This window comes from Ornithodoros turicata, chromosome 8 (assembly GCF_037126465.1).
Source record: "Ornithodoros turicata isolate Travis chromosome 8, ASM3712646v1, whole genome shotgun sequence".
Taxonomy (NCBI): Eukaryota; Metazoa; Arthropoda; class Arachnida; order Ixodida; family Argasidae; genus Ornithodoros; species Ornithodoros turicata.
In genome coordinates this window covers 14,414,526-14,430,107 of record NC_088208.1, presented here as the reverse complement: position 1 = coordinate 14,430,107, position 15,582 = coordinate 14,414,526, and the positions used below count along the sequence as shown (strand labels likewise).

General features: G+C 48.2%; 2 protein-coding genes across 2 annotated transcripts in view; both read left to right on the top strand.

The window, feature by feature from the left end:
• The first annotated feature begins 334 nt into the window (after positions 1–334).
• Positions 335–2,647, top strand: LOC135365971 (chitinase-3-like protein 2). Its single transcript, XM_064598614.1, has 2 exons — positions 335–1,537; positions 2,311–2,647. The coding sequence occupies exons 1-2, from the start codon at positions 447–449 to the stop codon at positions 2,582–2,584; spliced, it is 1,365 nt and encodes a 454-aa protein (XP_064454684.1). The 5' UTR covers positions 335–446; the 3' UTR covers positions 2,585–2,647.
• A 4,234-nt stretch (positions 2,648–6,881) lies between these two features.
• LOC135366500 (ATP-binding cassette sub-family A member 2-like) overlaps positions 6,882–15,582 on the top strand; it is a 31,727-nt gene continuing 23,026 nt past the window's right edge. Inside the window, exons 1-3 of the mRNA XM_064599210.1 lie at positions 6,882–6,997; positions 8,290–8,732; positions 13,008–14,200. Coding sequence (XP_064455280.1) covers positions 8,299–8,732; positions 13,008–14,200 — 1,627 coding nt within the window. The 5' untranslated portion in view covers positions 6,882–6,997; positions 8,290–8,298. The remainder of the gene's footprint in view (positions 6,998–8,289; positions 8,733–13,007; positions 14,201–15,582) is intronic.

Below are 15,582 nucleotides of genomic sequence, written 5' to 3'. Positions count from 1 at the left end.
TGAAAAGGGTTGCATGTTGCCGAAGGACACAATGGCATCTGCTTTGCATTTGACTTGGATTACCCCGAGTGTCACTCCCTGCCTGACTTTCAGCATAGAGTATCTAGCTCCGAGAGCTCTTACTTACCTAGAATGTAAAACTACGATCAAACACATAAAGACATACCTCTACAATAATTCTACATGTGAGTTCTGCAAATAATCTGGACATGGACAATACTTGCCCCTGGGCCATAGAACAAAAACAAGCAAACTTAAGTGGCCCACATTCACCACGTCCATCACTTCAACCATCACATTCTCCACCCAGATTGTCACTGTCATGTCTCCTGGCCGATCTCCCTGGTGGCTAATGGTCATTCTGCGTGGACGAAGAAGAAGAAGAAGAACGACGACGGAACTTTAACGAAGACATCCAAAGTGCACCGTTGTGCTGAGAGTACAGCATGGACCATGATGTCCAGCCCAGTGAACCACAAGAGCCGCGTTCCGGGTCTACGCGTGTGCTCGCCGACGAACCCTCCTTCCTGCAGAACATCCTGGCGAAACACAATCCATGCATTCTGCTCTTTCTCTTCGTAGCAATTCTGACCATAGCAGGAGCGTGCACTGGAATCTTTTACGCTGTCTTCGAGCATTTTCAGACAATCGTCGACCTTCCAACTGACGACCCCATAGTTCCAAGGAGACGTCAGTTACCACGCGAGTCGATGCAGAAGATTGAGGTCTCCAGGAATGTCTTCTGCTTTTTGAACCATAACCCCAAGTCCGGTTCGCCTTACAAATTCTTTATCGAGAACGTGAGCGTGTCCTACTGTAGTACTCTGGTTTACGCGTCGTTGGGTATTGACAGAAGCGGAACTAAAATTCGCAGCAAAAACCCGGAGGTTGATTTCACAGCTAGAGGAATCAAGAGGTTCGTCGGTCTTAAAAAGACCCGGCAGGACCTCACGATTTTGCTATGCATCGGCAGCGACGATAGGGACTCCGAACACTTCCGTAAAGCCGTTAGCAGTCGCGAGACCAGGCTTTCATTTATCGGTCACACAATCGCGTGGTTGAGGGAGCAAGGCTTCGACGGTGTCGTCCTCTACTGGCGGTACCCCAACTTGGAAGTGAGGACTAATTTTAGCAGGCTGCTGACAAGTGCAAAATCGATGTTCGCCAAATCCAACTTGATCGCGTGCGTCGTACTGCCTTGGCACAGCAGTGTACGACAAAAGGCCTACTACGTGGAATCCATATTCAACAATTTCGATTACGTTTTCATCGATAGTCACAGAACTGTCGACCCGTACCTGTTCCCGGTGACAACGTGCCAGAGTCCCATCAGGTCTGTGTTCCGGGCCAGGCACCAAGGACAACCGGGGCTGGCGACCATCCTGGACGACCTATCTTTGGAGTCGTCCGGTTCGCTGAAACGAACTGCGCTCAGCATTTCACTTGGTGGTGTGTCCTTCACCGTGTGGAAGCCAATGATCCATCGAGTAGGTATGAGCGCCACTGGACCAGCGAGGCCGATGGACTATACAAAAAAGTGAGTGACCACACATGGGGAATATGCGGAATATGGGGAATATGGGGAATTTCATGGGAAATATGCGGTGTTGTAAAAGCGCCATTTCTGCAGACGTGTTATATCCTAGTCCGACGGCAAACCGAAGGCCCTTAATGGAACGGTCGTATAACTTCACATGTAGCCCAACCATCGTTTCGAAAGACATCGTTCGCTGGCCTGATCTGTTGAAAACAGGAGGCGTACGCCTTTTTTTTTGTGACAGTTATAAACTGCGTATAAAAAAGTCGTAGAAAATGAGGAAAAGGCGGAACACCGCTAGTGCGGCGGATGCTCCCCCTTGTCTAATATCGAGCATTCGCATGGCGCAGGAATGCCGGTAGTGGCATAGTGCGCCCATAGCAGACGACGCCCTTGACCCTGTCGTCTGCTACGTAAAATCGTGCGGCTGCGCCATATTTCCCATGTTTAGAAGCGCACGAACAGATATTACTTTCAGCACTCGCGCACACATGACAGCAGAAATCGATGACGTTTTAGGCATGTTCCGGTGCAGTATTCTTGAGAACGTTGCTCGTGTGAACACACGGTTTATGGCATCTTTCATTCCGCGAGAACAAATTTTTCTCGGCCATCTCGTACCGTGGGCCTTCTTACCCTTTCAGACCTCTAATAGTGCCATGGGCGAACATACTTAGTAATATACTTGGATGGAAGGGACGTTTCATCGTCACCAAAGATAAAGTTCTTGTTGTTACATCTTCGTGGTTGAACGTTGTGTTTTTCCTTCGCAGGATGGGTAAAGTGAGCTACTATGAGGTGATGGAAACGCTTCACAAGAACTCCAGCTGGACCAAATTCTACCACAGGTTTTCTGGTTGCTCGGTGGCGTTCTCGGCGGGGACGTGGATAGGTTTCGAGGACGTTAAGAGCATCAGTGCAAAGAGACCACTCGTCAGGAAAACATCCGGTATTGCTGTGTGGGACCTGGAGATGGATGACTTCTCCGGTGGTCTAGGTCCGGCTTGGCCGCTGTTAACGCAGGTGCACAGCCTTGTGGTCGACTAAGCCTTTTATGACAACTTTTTCTCACGCCCTACTATAATAAAATTTGAATGTTGTCCGTTTCTACATAGAACCCATCATACGTACCCTGTGCATCGAGCGATGTCTTTAGCACAAAGCACGCTGATGGCCAATCATACCACGGGATGATACGGCTGTCGCTTCTGATTTGTAGAACGCGCGGGACGCGTTTTTCCTGACAAAAACTCAAGACAAAGATGCCATTCGAGATGATGGATGGCAACGAGCGTCTTGTGTGCTGCAGTGCTGGTAGAAGGGACGGTTCCCTGTCTGTCTCGATGCTATGGTGATACAGAGTGGGTGCTCTAAAAGGTCAGTCACATTTTCGCAGGTAACGCTGTACCTACTTGACAGACTTCCGCTCCACGCGGTGAATAATTTATGCTAGAGACACGGTAAAACTGTGGTTACCAGGCACTGCGTAAGAAAAATACGACCACGCACACTTTCGTCTCCATGCATTTCCTATACGCTCCACCGATGTAAGCACGGCAGTCGATGTAAACCGGTTAGACGGCGCTGCGCTTTCAATATGGCGGCGTCCATGGGAAAACTGTGCATACTTGATCACGAAGATTGCAGGATCAAGAGCTCGACTGTCGGTTGAGGGCGCGTGACATTCATCTCACTTCTTCACGCCTTCTTCACGTAACGACCAATGACAGGCGAGACACAAAGTAATCAATGTCAATTACTCTGACAAGAATAAGCCCCTCATTGCAATGCAAGCATGCAGATGAAACAAACAAACATGCCCCACCCTATAGATAGCAAAATAAACAAACGAACACAAACAGACAAAGCAGTGTGTGCTTGCTCTTCGTTATTAGGGCGAGGGCAGTACTATTTTTGCGAAGGCAGTATATTATTTTTGCAATGTAATGTGGGCAAGCGTTGCGCTTGTCCTATCCTACAAATGGCAATACAACCATGCAAGTTTTTAGTGTAAAATGCCTGCGCGCCTGTGGTTATGTTTAAAAGAATATTTTGGTTTAAGTAGTCGAGCCAAGTGGTAAATTCTGAACAACCTGTGAGGATCCATATCGAGCAGGTAGTTAAAAAGCAGAGCAAAGATTCTATTTATTGATGGCCGACGTAGTCGTCTATCAAGTTTGGCTAAACAGGCGTAGAGTTGTTCATGGAGGTGTCTGTTGGAGAAAAGATAGTTTCAGAAAGAGCATCAGCTATTATGAGTGTACGTGGCTTGGGAGGGAAAGGTTACCGCCGGAGCCCCAGAATTTCTCCAAACAGTGGCTCTACCAGGGCTTCTGGGGTCGTGGATGGGATCATCATTTCACTTCAGTGAGTAAGTATATCGCGGAGTGGTTTAAATGTGAAGCACAGCGGTGCTGGTACTCCTCGAGTGTATAGGATGGAATGTTGCACCTCAGTGCGACAGCAATGTTATAAAGTTCTAGAACTCGTCTCAGTTCTTGACTCCGGGTTAACGAGAGGGGGCTAAATGTTTCGGGAAAGTTTATGGGGATGAGTACACAAATCTTTGTGGCTCATCTCATAGAGTAAACAATACAAAGTACGCGTGGGACACAAAGAGGAACGCTAAATGCGGATACGGCAGTCACGCCGTCACTGTCACAGAACGCTGAACATCCAAGGTCGTTGAAATTTCTTTCCGGTTGGTCCTACAGCCACAGTGGCATTCATGGTAACGAGGTGACAGATTTCACTGCTGTGCCCATCATCCTCTCCAACGGTGATAGGCGATTCTTCTTGTCTGCGTCGGTATCACCCTTGGCTCGCCAGCAATGGTGCCAGGACATCACTCAATTGTCGTTCCTCTATGCGGCTGCCCGACCTTATCATTCAAGGTGCCAGTGTCTTCCCTCGCAGCCTTGCTTCACTTGTGCGGCGTTTACTACTCAACGTCGCCTTCACCCCTGCGTTCCGGGCTGAGTTCCAGTACCACGATGTTTTGCGCAGCCTGCCACGCTCCAGCTATACGATTCCCCATATCGTCGAGGTGAGGGTTCTCAATATATGAGGTCAAGGAGAGTGAAGGGAAGTTGGCTATGTAGTGCCATGAGTACACTCACTGATGAGGTCTGCTATCGCTCACCAATGAGGCCTTGAAGGACATGAGGCCTTTGAGACGTGTGACACAACCATCGGTACCATATAGCGCGAGAAAAAAAATGCGGTACGTTCCACGATGCTGACATTCGTTGTCGGACGCAAGGGACTTTGAGATCCCGTGATGGCGCCTGCATGGTTTCAAGGAACCTTATTCTACCACACAATAGTAGACGTAACTGTGGAGAAGTAGGTCATGCGCGATGTATGCCGTACAAGTGGCGAGTTGTTGATTTTGAATGGTTTATTTTTATCTAATTAGATTACGTAATTAGAAGAGAGCTACTGGCTGTACTCTCTACTGCGAGTGTCAGCCGCGACGTCGGGCGATGCCAACAGTGAAATGTCTGGCACGGTTGGACGTCTAGGCTGACCGAAGGCGAGGCACTGGTTTCACTGGCGGAAGTTCGACAGATACCTTTTTTTATTGTCCCGTGTAGGCGTCGCGAAGCAACTGTGGCTATGAGCGGTGTACAGACGTCGACAGATGGAGAGAGGACAGCAGAAAGGATTGGTGGACAGGGGAGGTTAGTGTGCGTTCTGGACTGACTTCAGGGGGAGCTGTGTCGACATTCGTCTGGAAAGTCTGCCGAAACTCAGGGAAAACCTCAGAAATCACAGCAGATGGTAGTATTCGAACCCACCGCCTCTCTCGCTTCAGTACGACATTGACTCCCACCAACAAGCGGACATGCTTTCAGCCGCTTGACCATACCGCTGGTCAACAGATATAATGTTAGTGGAACCTCAGGACAAGGGTGGCGGCGGAACCCCAGTTTATGACCACTGCTACACGGAACCGTGGTGACATTTGTCTCGAAGCGTTGCAGGAGGCCCCGCAAAATGCCTATAGGTTGTAACACGGTTCTAACTCGCTCAATACCAGGTGTCGCCTTTCCGTTGTTGTCAGTGGGTTGTCATTGCAAGAAGATCTCGCAATCGGGCTGATACGTGAATAACTAAGGTCGTGTGGTCATGCTCATAAACCACATCAACAGCAAGCCGCCCAGTCAATCTTTACACCACCGTTATTGTTGCTGCAGGATGTTGTAAAAGAAAAAGGCATCAATCTCAACCAAACAACAACAGCCAGCATCTCTACAACATCTCTACACCAGCGAAACAAGCAGGACATGAAAACTAGTGCTTCTCTCATGTCCAGCAATTTAAAGAAAGTATGGAAGAAATATGACCTGCCACACAAGCTGGGTGGGCCCTGCATGAAGACTTTTAGTCCTCCCAAAAACTTTTCTCTTTTTTTTCTTTTTTTGAACGTGGTTCAAAGAAGGAAGAACGTGGTGGAAGACCATGTGGTTCATAATATTCCTCTCAGCTGTGGAAGAGCTTACATTTGACAAACAGAAAGGGCACATTACCGTGAGGTAAAAAAAAAAAAAAAAACATAGAGCCTCCCTAGGTACAGTGGCGGATCAAAGGTGTGAGGGAGGTTCTTCGATCGCCCCCAGTTTATACATTGGATTTCCCTCCATCCCCTCCCCTACTTCAGTCCCAGCAAAGCAACCGCCCCCCCCCCCACCCAAAAAAAAAAAACAAAAAAAAACGGGCGTCTGGATCCGCCTCTGCCATGTACCTAGGCATGGGTGGGCATGGGTTTGGGGTGGGCATGGGGCCATGTACCTAGGGTGGGGCATGTTTGTTTGTTTCATCTGAACGCCCCAGATTGAAGGTGTCTGTGAAAAAATACAAAACTACGACCGTAAAGCCTTCCAGGCTTTTGTCATTGGGGAACTAGGACACATGTAAATGCGTGGTCAGCTCATTAGTGCAACTATCTCCACAGTAGGAGAGATTTCTCAAGATTGATAACAGCGTGGCGATGTATATCGCAGATGGCTCTGAGGAGCAGATGTAAAAACGGCCTCTCTCTAACAATAAACCAAGAGTTGGTAGTTCAGCGTTGTCTGTGTCGCTCTGCTTAAGGGCCACAATGGTCAGCTGTTACCACAAAAAAAAAAAAAAAACACGATTCTCTGTCTTAGTAACATCACTGTCCCCGTAATACATATGGGCACTGAAAAAATAAAAATAAATGCGATACAGAGTGTCGGCTGTGTGATTTGACACAGGCAAGGCAGAAGACTCATTTACATTACCATTACGGGGGCTTGCGTTGCACCCTACGCGTCCGTTGAAAAGGAAGAATGAAATCGCCACATTGTCATCAACATCAACGGCCCATCATCACCGCTACCGTAACATCATCATCCGCTCATTCGAACCATAGGCGACCTTTGGCACTACGTCAACCACATGATCACTGCCTTCTGAACAGCACTCTTTAATGTAAGCATTCTTATGGTGCCGTCAGTCGGCTTCCTAGGAGCATACTTGAAGAAAGTCCAGTTGTTCGAAATGCGGATATCGTCTGACCCCAAATTTATGTTGGCCTGCCCCTGATTGCGGTTGTATTCGAACGGGAGCGTCCATTTGGTTCTAGCAAATAAGGGATGCAGCTCCGTACCTAATCACCACTGAGCTTTTAAGCCCAGTATGATCCAGTTTTAAGCGAAAGCGTGTGAAGACCTGCGAACAGACTTGCATTACCGTGAAAGAGGGTCTAAGAAAATTACAAAAATTGTGTGGTAAAGTGGCGTAGGTAGCGTTTTATGTGCGTTTGTGTGACACCGTATGAAGAATTTTATCAGCAGCAGCTAAGGCTGGCTAAGTAATTCTAACGGATGTAGAAGTTACGGCTAGATTATATTAATTTGTAAGTAATCAAACGTCGTCGTGCCAGCACTCGACAGCTGTTTCGGTCTCATTGGTTCATCATCAGCCGTGTAAAGGCAAGCAACATTTGAGTGGGTTCAGTGGGCAACATCGGAAGGTCTCGTAAGACGTTATATCCCCCGACAGGCCGACAGCATCCCTGCAAAGTCCTGTGCCCTGAGCCCTGTGCAAAGTCAGTAATGCACACCCAGGAAAATAACCGTTCGCGAAAGAACTTCGTATTTTCCCCTTGAAAAGGTTCTTCAAAAGTAGGACGCCAGGAGATCCTTATAGCAATTCTGTCCTTCAAGGAAAGATCCTTGCAGGGGCGCATCTAGAGTTGGGGGTCTGGATGCCCTGTCCCCCTCCTCAATTTCTGTCTTCACATTGTGCGTAATTGACCCTAGATCGCGTGTCTAGCATGCTGTCCGTGGCAGGCCCCCCTAAAAAAATCCTGGATCCGCCGCCGGATTCTTGCACTATGAAGAACTCTCGAAGAACGCTTTTTTTTCTGTGTTGTAAAAAACAAAGAAAGCGAAACTCCTTGTCTGCACATAGCGTATGAGTTCATTATATTGGGTTTAGGTTCGGTTGCCTCCGTGAGGTGAGGTTCATGTTAGGTTAGGTTCCTTTACTGCCTGTGGGATGGGGTGCCCCCTGAAGTGGAAGACCCTCATTTGTTATGCACAGCATTGCTGCGCCGCCTGGCGACACTTTGACGCACGTTAGGGAACCATAAGATGGGGAAAATGAAGCCACAGGTCGACCACTGTGGCCGCGCCACGGACATCATCCGTCCTCATGTATCCTCCGTCCTCTGCCATGAAATCACCAATTACCTTTTTACCATTTCTTTTCATGCACAGCCACAGGAGATGGGCCTGTTGTCGCAGCTGTCCGTCTTCCTGTGGAAGAACCTGTATGTTCAGAAGGTAAAACGCCACTATCTTCTGGTCATATCTGAACTGGTTGTGGCACTTGCTGCCTTCGCCATGGTGGAGCACGACAGGCCCTTGCCGCCCGCCAACATGAAAGAAGCTCCGTACCTGTCACTACAGTCGCAATACCCGAACAGAGGTGAGGAATATCTTGAGCACCCCACGAAGTTGCTCTATACCCCAGCGAACAGGGAGAACGACCGGCTCCTGGAAGAGGCCTTCAATGCTTCGTCCGGCGTTGAGCTGCTTGGGTACGCCAACCATGCTGAGATGATGGTAGCGTTCAAGAAGATGGCACCTGCACCAGCAAGTGGTCCAGACCAGCACGTCGTAACGTTGTTTTTGGAAGTGCATAACAACAGTCAACTCCAGTGAGTGATTTATCTTCGTCTAAATTTCGGTGCGCTTGATAGCAACACACAGACCACAACAGGAACTGGAGCCTGCATCTAGGGCAAATTCAGTAATCTATCTCGGAGCTAAAGAAAAAGTCCGACAAACGTTTTAGAGGAGTACTAAAGTGCCAAAACAGCACTTACGACTTTAAAACGAAAGTAACGGGAGCTCCCTTCACGTCATTCGTGACTTATGAGCGAAAGAACCTGCAATTTACCGTGTATTCAAACGAGCGATATCGCAAAAAGGAATATTCTACTGGGAGGAATGGCGAAAAACTACTCGTTGGGGCGGAAGTTCTGCCGCGATGTCGAGCATTCGCACTGACCGCTCAAAAAGCAGACGACACCATCGGTCCTGTCGTCTGCTTCGGAATATCTTTGGGCTGAGCGGCATGGTATTCATCCGGTTAGATGAGCACGAAAGGACATGACATTGGGTGCTCGAGCAGAAAGTAACGACAGCAGAAAATGCAGCAGCAATGGTGACAGCAGAAAATAATGACGTTCCCCCGGAGTACTGTGGAGAATGTCGCTCGTGTGAATACACGATTACGCTTTCCCTCTACCTCCGGAAGGTCGCCAATGCGCAGCACTCTCTCATTGGTCTCCGCAAACAATGTACTCCAATCATCGCGGGATATCGTTTGAAGAACGGTGTCGAACCAAAACCGAACCGGAAACCATGCAGGAAACGTCATTTTTGCCGGAACCGAATCCGAACCGCAATTTTCATGACGCTGTTGAAACCGAACGGGAGCAGAACCGGAAAAAAATAATAGGGGTAACCGGTTCGCACATAAAAGAAATCAGCATAAGAGTTCAAGTGCATCTCAATCTTCGAACGAGGACACATTGGTCTTCATATCGTGGATTTCGTAAATTTTCATCTAGGAGTCAAACGAGGGCGTGTAATGTGCTTTCAGAGCCCATTTTAACATGCCGCGTTACTTTTTTTAGTAACGGTAGCGGTACTCCTTACTTTAAAAAAGAGTTATCGATATCGGTGTTTCGATACTCTTTACTGAAGTAACGAGTATCGGTATCGCGATACCGCATTTCGGTAAAGGGCGCAAAACTGGAAAACAATCGTTTTTGGGAACAGAGTAGCAGGACTGCACCGCTTCATCAACGTGGACGGTATTTGCATATTTGCAAGTGCTTATCCATTTCTCCTTTGGAGTACCTGACCACTAAAAAATGTCAATACAGACAACAGTAGTAAGCAGCAACCCCACAGTTCCTGATAAAAGCGGCTCTATATTAGATATAACACGGAAGCGTTGAACCGGTTCTCGAACCGGTTCAACTTCATTTTAGGGGGGGGGGGGGATTTTTCGCGCGGCCGAACCGGAACTGACCCGAAAATGAAATCTAAGCAACGCGAACCCGAACCGAACCCGAATTTTTTTGCGGTTCGACGCACTGATTTGAGGAGACCAATCCGGGCTTACCCCACATTGTCCGGCTTCTTGAGGAGGAGAGGGAAAGCGCACATTGCGGTTTCTTTGACCCTTACAAGAATGACGTAACGAATGACCCAGCGAATGCATCCCGTTCATTTTATGCTGATGTCTAGGTAACGGCATCGTTCATACCACATAAGGATATATTTTGACACTTTAGCGCCGCCTTCGCTCCCATTGTAACTTTCTCGATGTGCTTCAAGTTTTTTAAGTTCCTGAAAAAGGCGGGCGGAGTTGCGTATTAAAACCGGCGACGTCGCGAATTTTTCGCGAACGTTAGGTTCTCAGTCGAAACCCGCTGGTTCGCGGGGTTCGAAGAACTTTCGAATTTCGAGCCAGCTTCGCCGAGGTTCGCAAAGGTTCGCGACTTGGCCTTTGTCGTGAAACGTTGAAAATGCTATGGCTGATATAGCTCTTGAAATTGAAATGCATGTTTGTCGAGCATGACAAAACAGTGGTCTGGCTCGTCAGTCAAGAGAGAACTCATGTTCTGAGGCTGGAACAACATATAGAAAGAACAAATACATGCAAAGCCTCAAATTGCCTAAGAAATTAACGATGAAAGATGGAAGACCTGGAAAGATGAAGAGTCGAGTCCTACAGCCTGGCTAACCTTTTCAGTGACTTCCATCTTTCATTTTTAGTCAGTCAAGTTCAGGGTGAAACGAACGCAGCACGGAGAAGGGACGACGACACGCAGGCGCAGCCTAGCAACGACGGACAGTTTCTTGAAAACAACAGTTCTTCAATCACTACCGCAAGAAGTGCGATCGATATTGTAATAATGCAGCCGCATCTATCAAACCTACCCCTTAAGTCGTCTGTATGCTACAGCTTTGGAATAGTTTGAAATCGCTTGTCATGATGACAAGCGACGGCACAAGAAAATACCACGGTTGTCGCCCGGCGGCGTCTCAGTCGCGCCAGCAGGTGGCTTTTTCTTTTTTTTTTTTTTTTTCTTGTCAGGTTTCCAGTTCACCTCGCTAACGTAATAAATATATAGCGCATAGAAAAATGTAGAACGTCATAACATAACCATAACACAAGTACACTCTTAAAAATGAAGTTCACCCAGTGGCGTATCTAGGGTGTGGCAGGTGTGGACAGGTGCCATGGGCGCCAGGTGAACAGGGGCGCCATTATGTGGTCGGGTGTGAATGTGCCAGGTCGGGCACTCAACCTGGCACATTCATAAATGATCTAAAGCACCCGCCATTAGAGAGGTTGTAGTGTGAAACGTAGTGCGGACCACACGAAAACGCATCCCCAAGGACATCATGTTAACCACGAGGTAGCTAAACTGGGCGCGTGACGTATTTGACGAGAACGGGGCACCGTGAGCAAACCGAACCAGCTCAGTGAGCGGCTGTCACAGCGGAGACCAAAGCAGCCTAAACAAAAGGTAAATCCCACTCGAGACGTGACAGCAGCATTTGAGGATGTTTAGGTAGCAAGCCGATCGCAGCAGTGAGACTTTGAGAGAGATATCTGAGCAAGAAAATCGACCCGACGAAAAGAGGAGTTCGTATCGGGCGAACCAACAAGAGGGTCAACCTCAACCCGTGTGTCGGGCTGGGGCAGGTGTAAAGGTGTAGGGGCGGTTTCGGCAAATTTTACGCTTCCGATGTTGACGGCAACGAGCTGTACGAAGAAATTTTGAACTGCAGAATGTTGCTCGCGAGGCGCTCAGAAAACAAAATATCGAGACCCGAAGAGCTTCTTGAATTTATTGTTCACTATGGAGATGAGAATGTCTTCCCGAACCTTCGGGTTGCGGTCCAGATAATGCTTACAATCGCGGTTTCAATTGCCAGCTGTGAGCGGTCATTTAGCAAGCTTATACTTTACAAGCAAGCTTAGCAAGCTTATACTTAGCAAGCTGATACTTTCGTATTTAAGAGCATCAATGGGCCAGGACAGGCTTTCCGACCTTGCTGTCCTAAGTGTTGAAGGAGAAGAAACAGAAAAAAATGATTTCAGTGACATTATCGACAAATTTGCAGCAGCAAAAGCCAAAAAAGGCTATCATGTGACATTAGTGGGCCATTTGCATGTGTAGTAGTTATGTGGACTTCATTAAAGTATTTACAAAACATGACCAACTGTGTCCTCGATATGTGCCTGAACAGGGGCGCAGACTCATTGGTTGCCATGGGCGCAGGTAGCTCTAGATACGCCACTGAGTTCACCGCATAGCACGCTCCTAGCCAACCATCATCTCGAATGGTATCGTTATCTGCCCTCATTTGCTGAAAACGGGAGGCGTACGCCTTTTTTGTGACAATTATGAACAGCATAAGTGTCACAAAAAAGGCGTACGCCTCCCATTTTCAACAAATCAGGGCAGATAACGATATCATTCGAGATTGTGGTTGGCTAGGAGCGTGCTATGCGGTGAAGTTCATTTTTAAGAGTGTACTTAGCGGCTTTTCGAGTCGTCAAACATATGCTTCCGCTTCCGGTAAGAAGGCTCGCGCGCATGCGCAGTCGAAGTCAAACTTCTACGAACTTTTTCAAATTTTCCCGAGAAAACTTTTAACTTCGGGAACTTTCGCGAATACGAACTTCGGAAAGGTTCGCGACATCTCTACTTAGAACAAGTCAAACATAAACGCTCTTGGCGAGCGCAGCCCTCTAATGTCGAGTAACCGCTGTGCTGTTCCCGGCGCAAAACTCCGTGTCAGTTGCATCCAAAATGCCTCTCCTACAACACTTTTTTTTTTGTTGTTGTTGTTGTTGTTTTATTTGGGCGAGGCATTCCAAGGTCACACATCTCAAATTTCAGGTTCATCATCGGCTTCTACGACAACACTGACTTCATCGATCGACGCAAGAAGGACATGCCGGTCTTCGAACCTCTCCCAGATCCCGTGACGCAGCGCGTAACCGTTGCCCGGATTCAGATCGCCCTCAACCGCGCCCATCGGAAACTGATGCCCGTGTCTAATCTGGTCGACATTGAGGTCTCGACACAAAGGCTTCCGCAGGGCCCGCATCCTCTGGACTCGTCGCCAGAAAGTCGTCGCCATCTCATGGTCTTACGCCTGGCTGTGGCATTCGGGCTTCCCTTCATCATCATCATCTTAACACTAGTGCGAGAAAACCAATCCGGCATGAAAGAACACCTCATGCTCATGGGCATGCGCGATATGGCCTACTGGCTCGGACACTTTCTTCCAGCCTTTATCTTCGGCATGATCGTTACCTCGGTGATTATGCTGTACATGCTGTTTGCTGATCGCGAGGGCCACCATTTCTTGGAAGGCACAAATTCTCTCCTGGTGTTTGTGTTCATGTTCATTTTCTGCGCCCAATATTCCGCAATCGCTTTGTTCTTCTCCGTTTTCTTCACCAACACCGTGCCGGCTTTGCTGTTCGCGGTTTGCTACTGGGTCCTGTCCAGTGTCGTGCCCTTCCTCACCATCGAAGACTGGTCGGGTCGTTCGATGCACTACATTATGCTGGGGCATAGCACGAAAACGCTTACCTCTCTCTTTCTACCCTGCATGGGTCCGCACTGGTGCTTCCGAATCTTGGGCTGCGCCAATCTTGCGGGTGATCCTTACAGTTTTGGATCGATTTCCGTGCCCGTCTTGAATCTGGACAACGTGACTATGGCTGGTATTTGGATGATGATGATTCTGAGTATAATATGTAGCTGCATATTGTTGTGGTACTTCGGCAACGTGCTCCCGTGGGCCAAAGGTCTGTCGAGACCCCCGTGGTTTCCCTTCACGCCTCAGTACTGGTGTCCCGCTAGGGTTGGGACGCACGAAAAACCTGCCGTGCCGGACGGTGTGCGATTCGAAGCCGATCCGCTTGATGTCGAGCCCGCAGTGTTCGTGAACCGGCTAGTGCTCGAGAAGCAGCAGACGTACATATTGCACGAAACAAACTTCAAGACCTTTCCCGGAGAGATTACTGTCGTGCTCGGTCCTCCGGCTTCCGGGAAGACATCTCTAGTGAACGCTATTGCAGGTCAGTAGAAAAGCTGTAAATTCGCGTGTTTGCGTCGTTATGGTTTTGCGTTGCACCTTGGACAGTCGACGTTTAGAGGGAAACATTGCCCTCGCGTTATAGTTGTCTCAGTTGAGTGCAACGGAAACTTAAGAACCTATTCAGTAACTTCAACAAAAGCTTGCTATAGTTCTCAACAGTACTGAGGACGAGTCCCGTAAAAGTGATAGATTGATTTACGTTGAAATAAAATGCGTGTGCATTCAGGGCTACGGCCAACGCCCAAGAAGCGTAAAAAAGTTGGTTGGAGCCGCAATGACGGCAGCTGACGGTTGAGTGCAGGTGGCGGGATCCGGACCCACATGTATCTTATTGGGGTTCAGGAGTGATGACAACGCACCCTCGTCAGCATACCAAGGCAGCGTTCAGAAAGACAAGTACGCACATTCACGCGCAGACGAACAAACCGAGGCAGACGGCACTTTCTAAAGATGATAACGTCACTTGCTGAGGCCAAAACGGCAGTTAGAACAAATAGCATCTAAACTTCACCAGCGTCCACGGAGTAACGTTAAAAAGCGGCACATGTACGCCCAGTGACGAACAGTCCGTGTCTCTCTAAATGAGTCCATGATATGTTAACGACAGCACTACGTTGAAGTCAATAGAAGTATGCAGCAAGCTGGTGTAATCTTTGCAGAGACACCATGACCTCGAGTGTAAGGGCAAAGATGACACAGGACGGACGGGTCGTCGTTTGTGTGTGTTCCGTCGTCAGCCCTGTCTCGTCGTTGACCTTAGACTCAAGGTCGTGTTGCATATGCTGAGAGCACTATACACACCACACACCGCACCACATAGCACGCTCCCAGCCAACCGTCATTCCGAATGATATCATTCTGTGTCCTTATTTGCTGAAAATGGAAGGAGACGCCTATCTGGGCACACATTATGCACATTATGATATCATTCGGAATGACGGTTGGCGAGGAGCGTGCTATGTGGTGAAGTTCTGCGCAACTTAAGGTGCACAGAACAGTAACAGTGCGCAATTTAATGTGCACTCTTAAAAATGAACTTCACCGCATAGCACGCTCCGAGCCAACCATCATCTCAGATGATATCGTTACCTGCCCTGATTTGTTGGAAACGGGAGGCGTACGCCTTTTTTGGGACACTTATGCTGTTCATAATTGTCACAAAAAAGGCGTACGCCTCCCGTTTTCAACAAATCAGGGCAGATAACGATATCATCTGAGATGATGGTTGGCTACGAGCGTGCTATGCGGTGAAATTCATTTTTAAGAGTGTGCTTTACGTTACTGTTAACGAATATCGTGCTCTTGATATCGCTATCGTAATCTTGCTATCATGTTCGTGATATCGCTATCGCAATCTTGCTC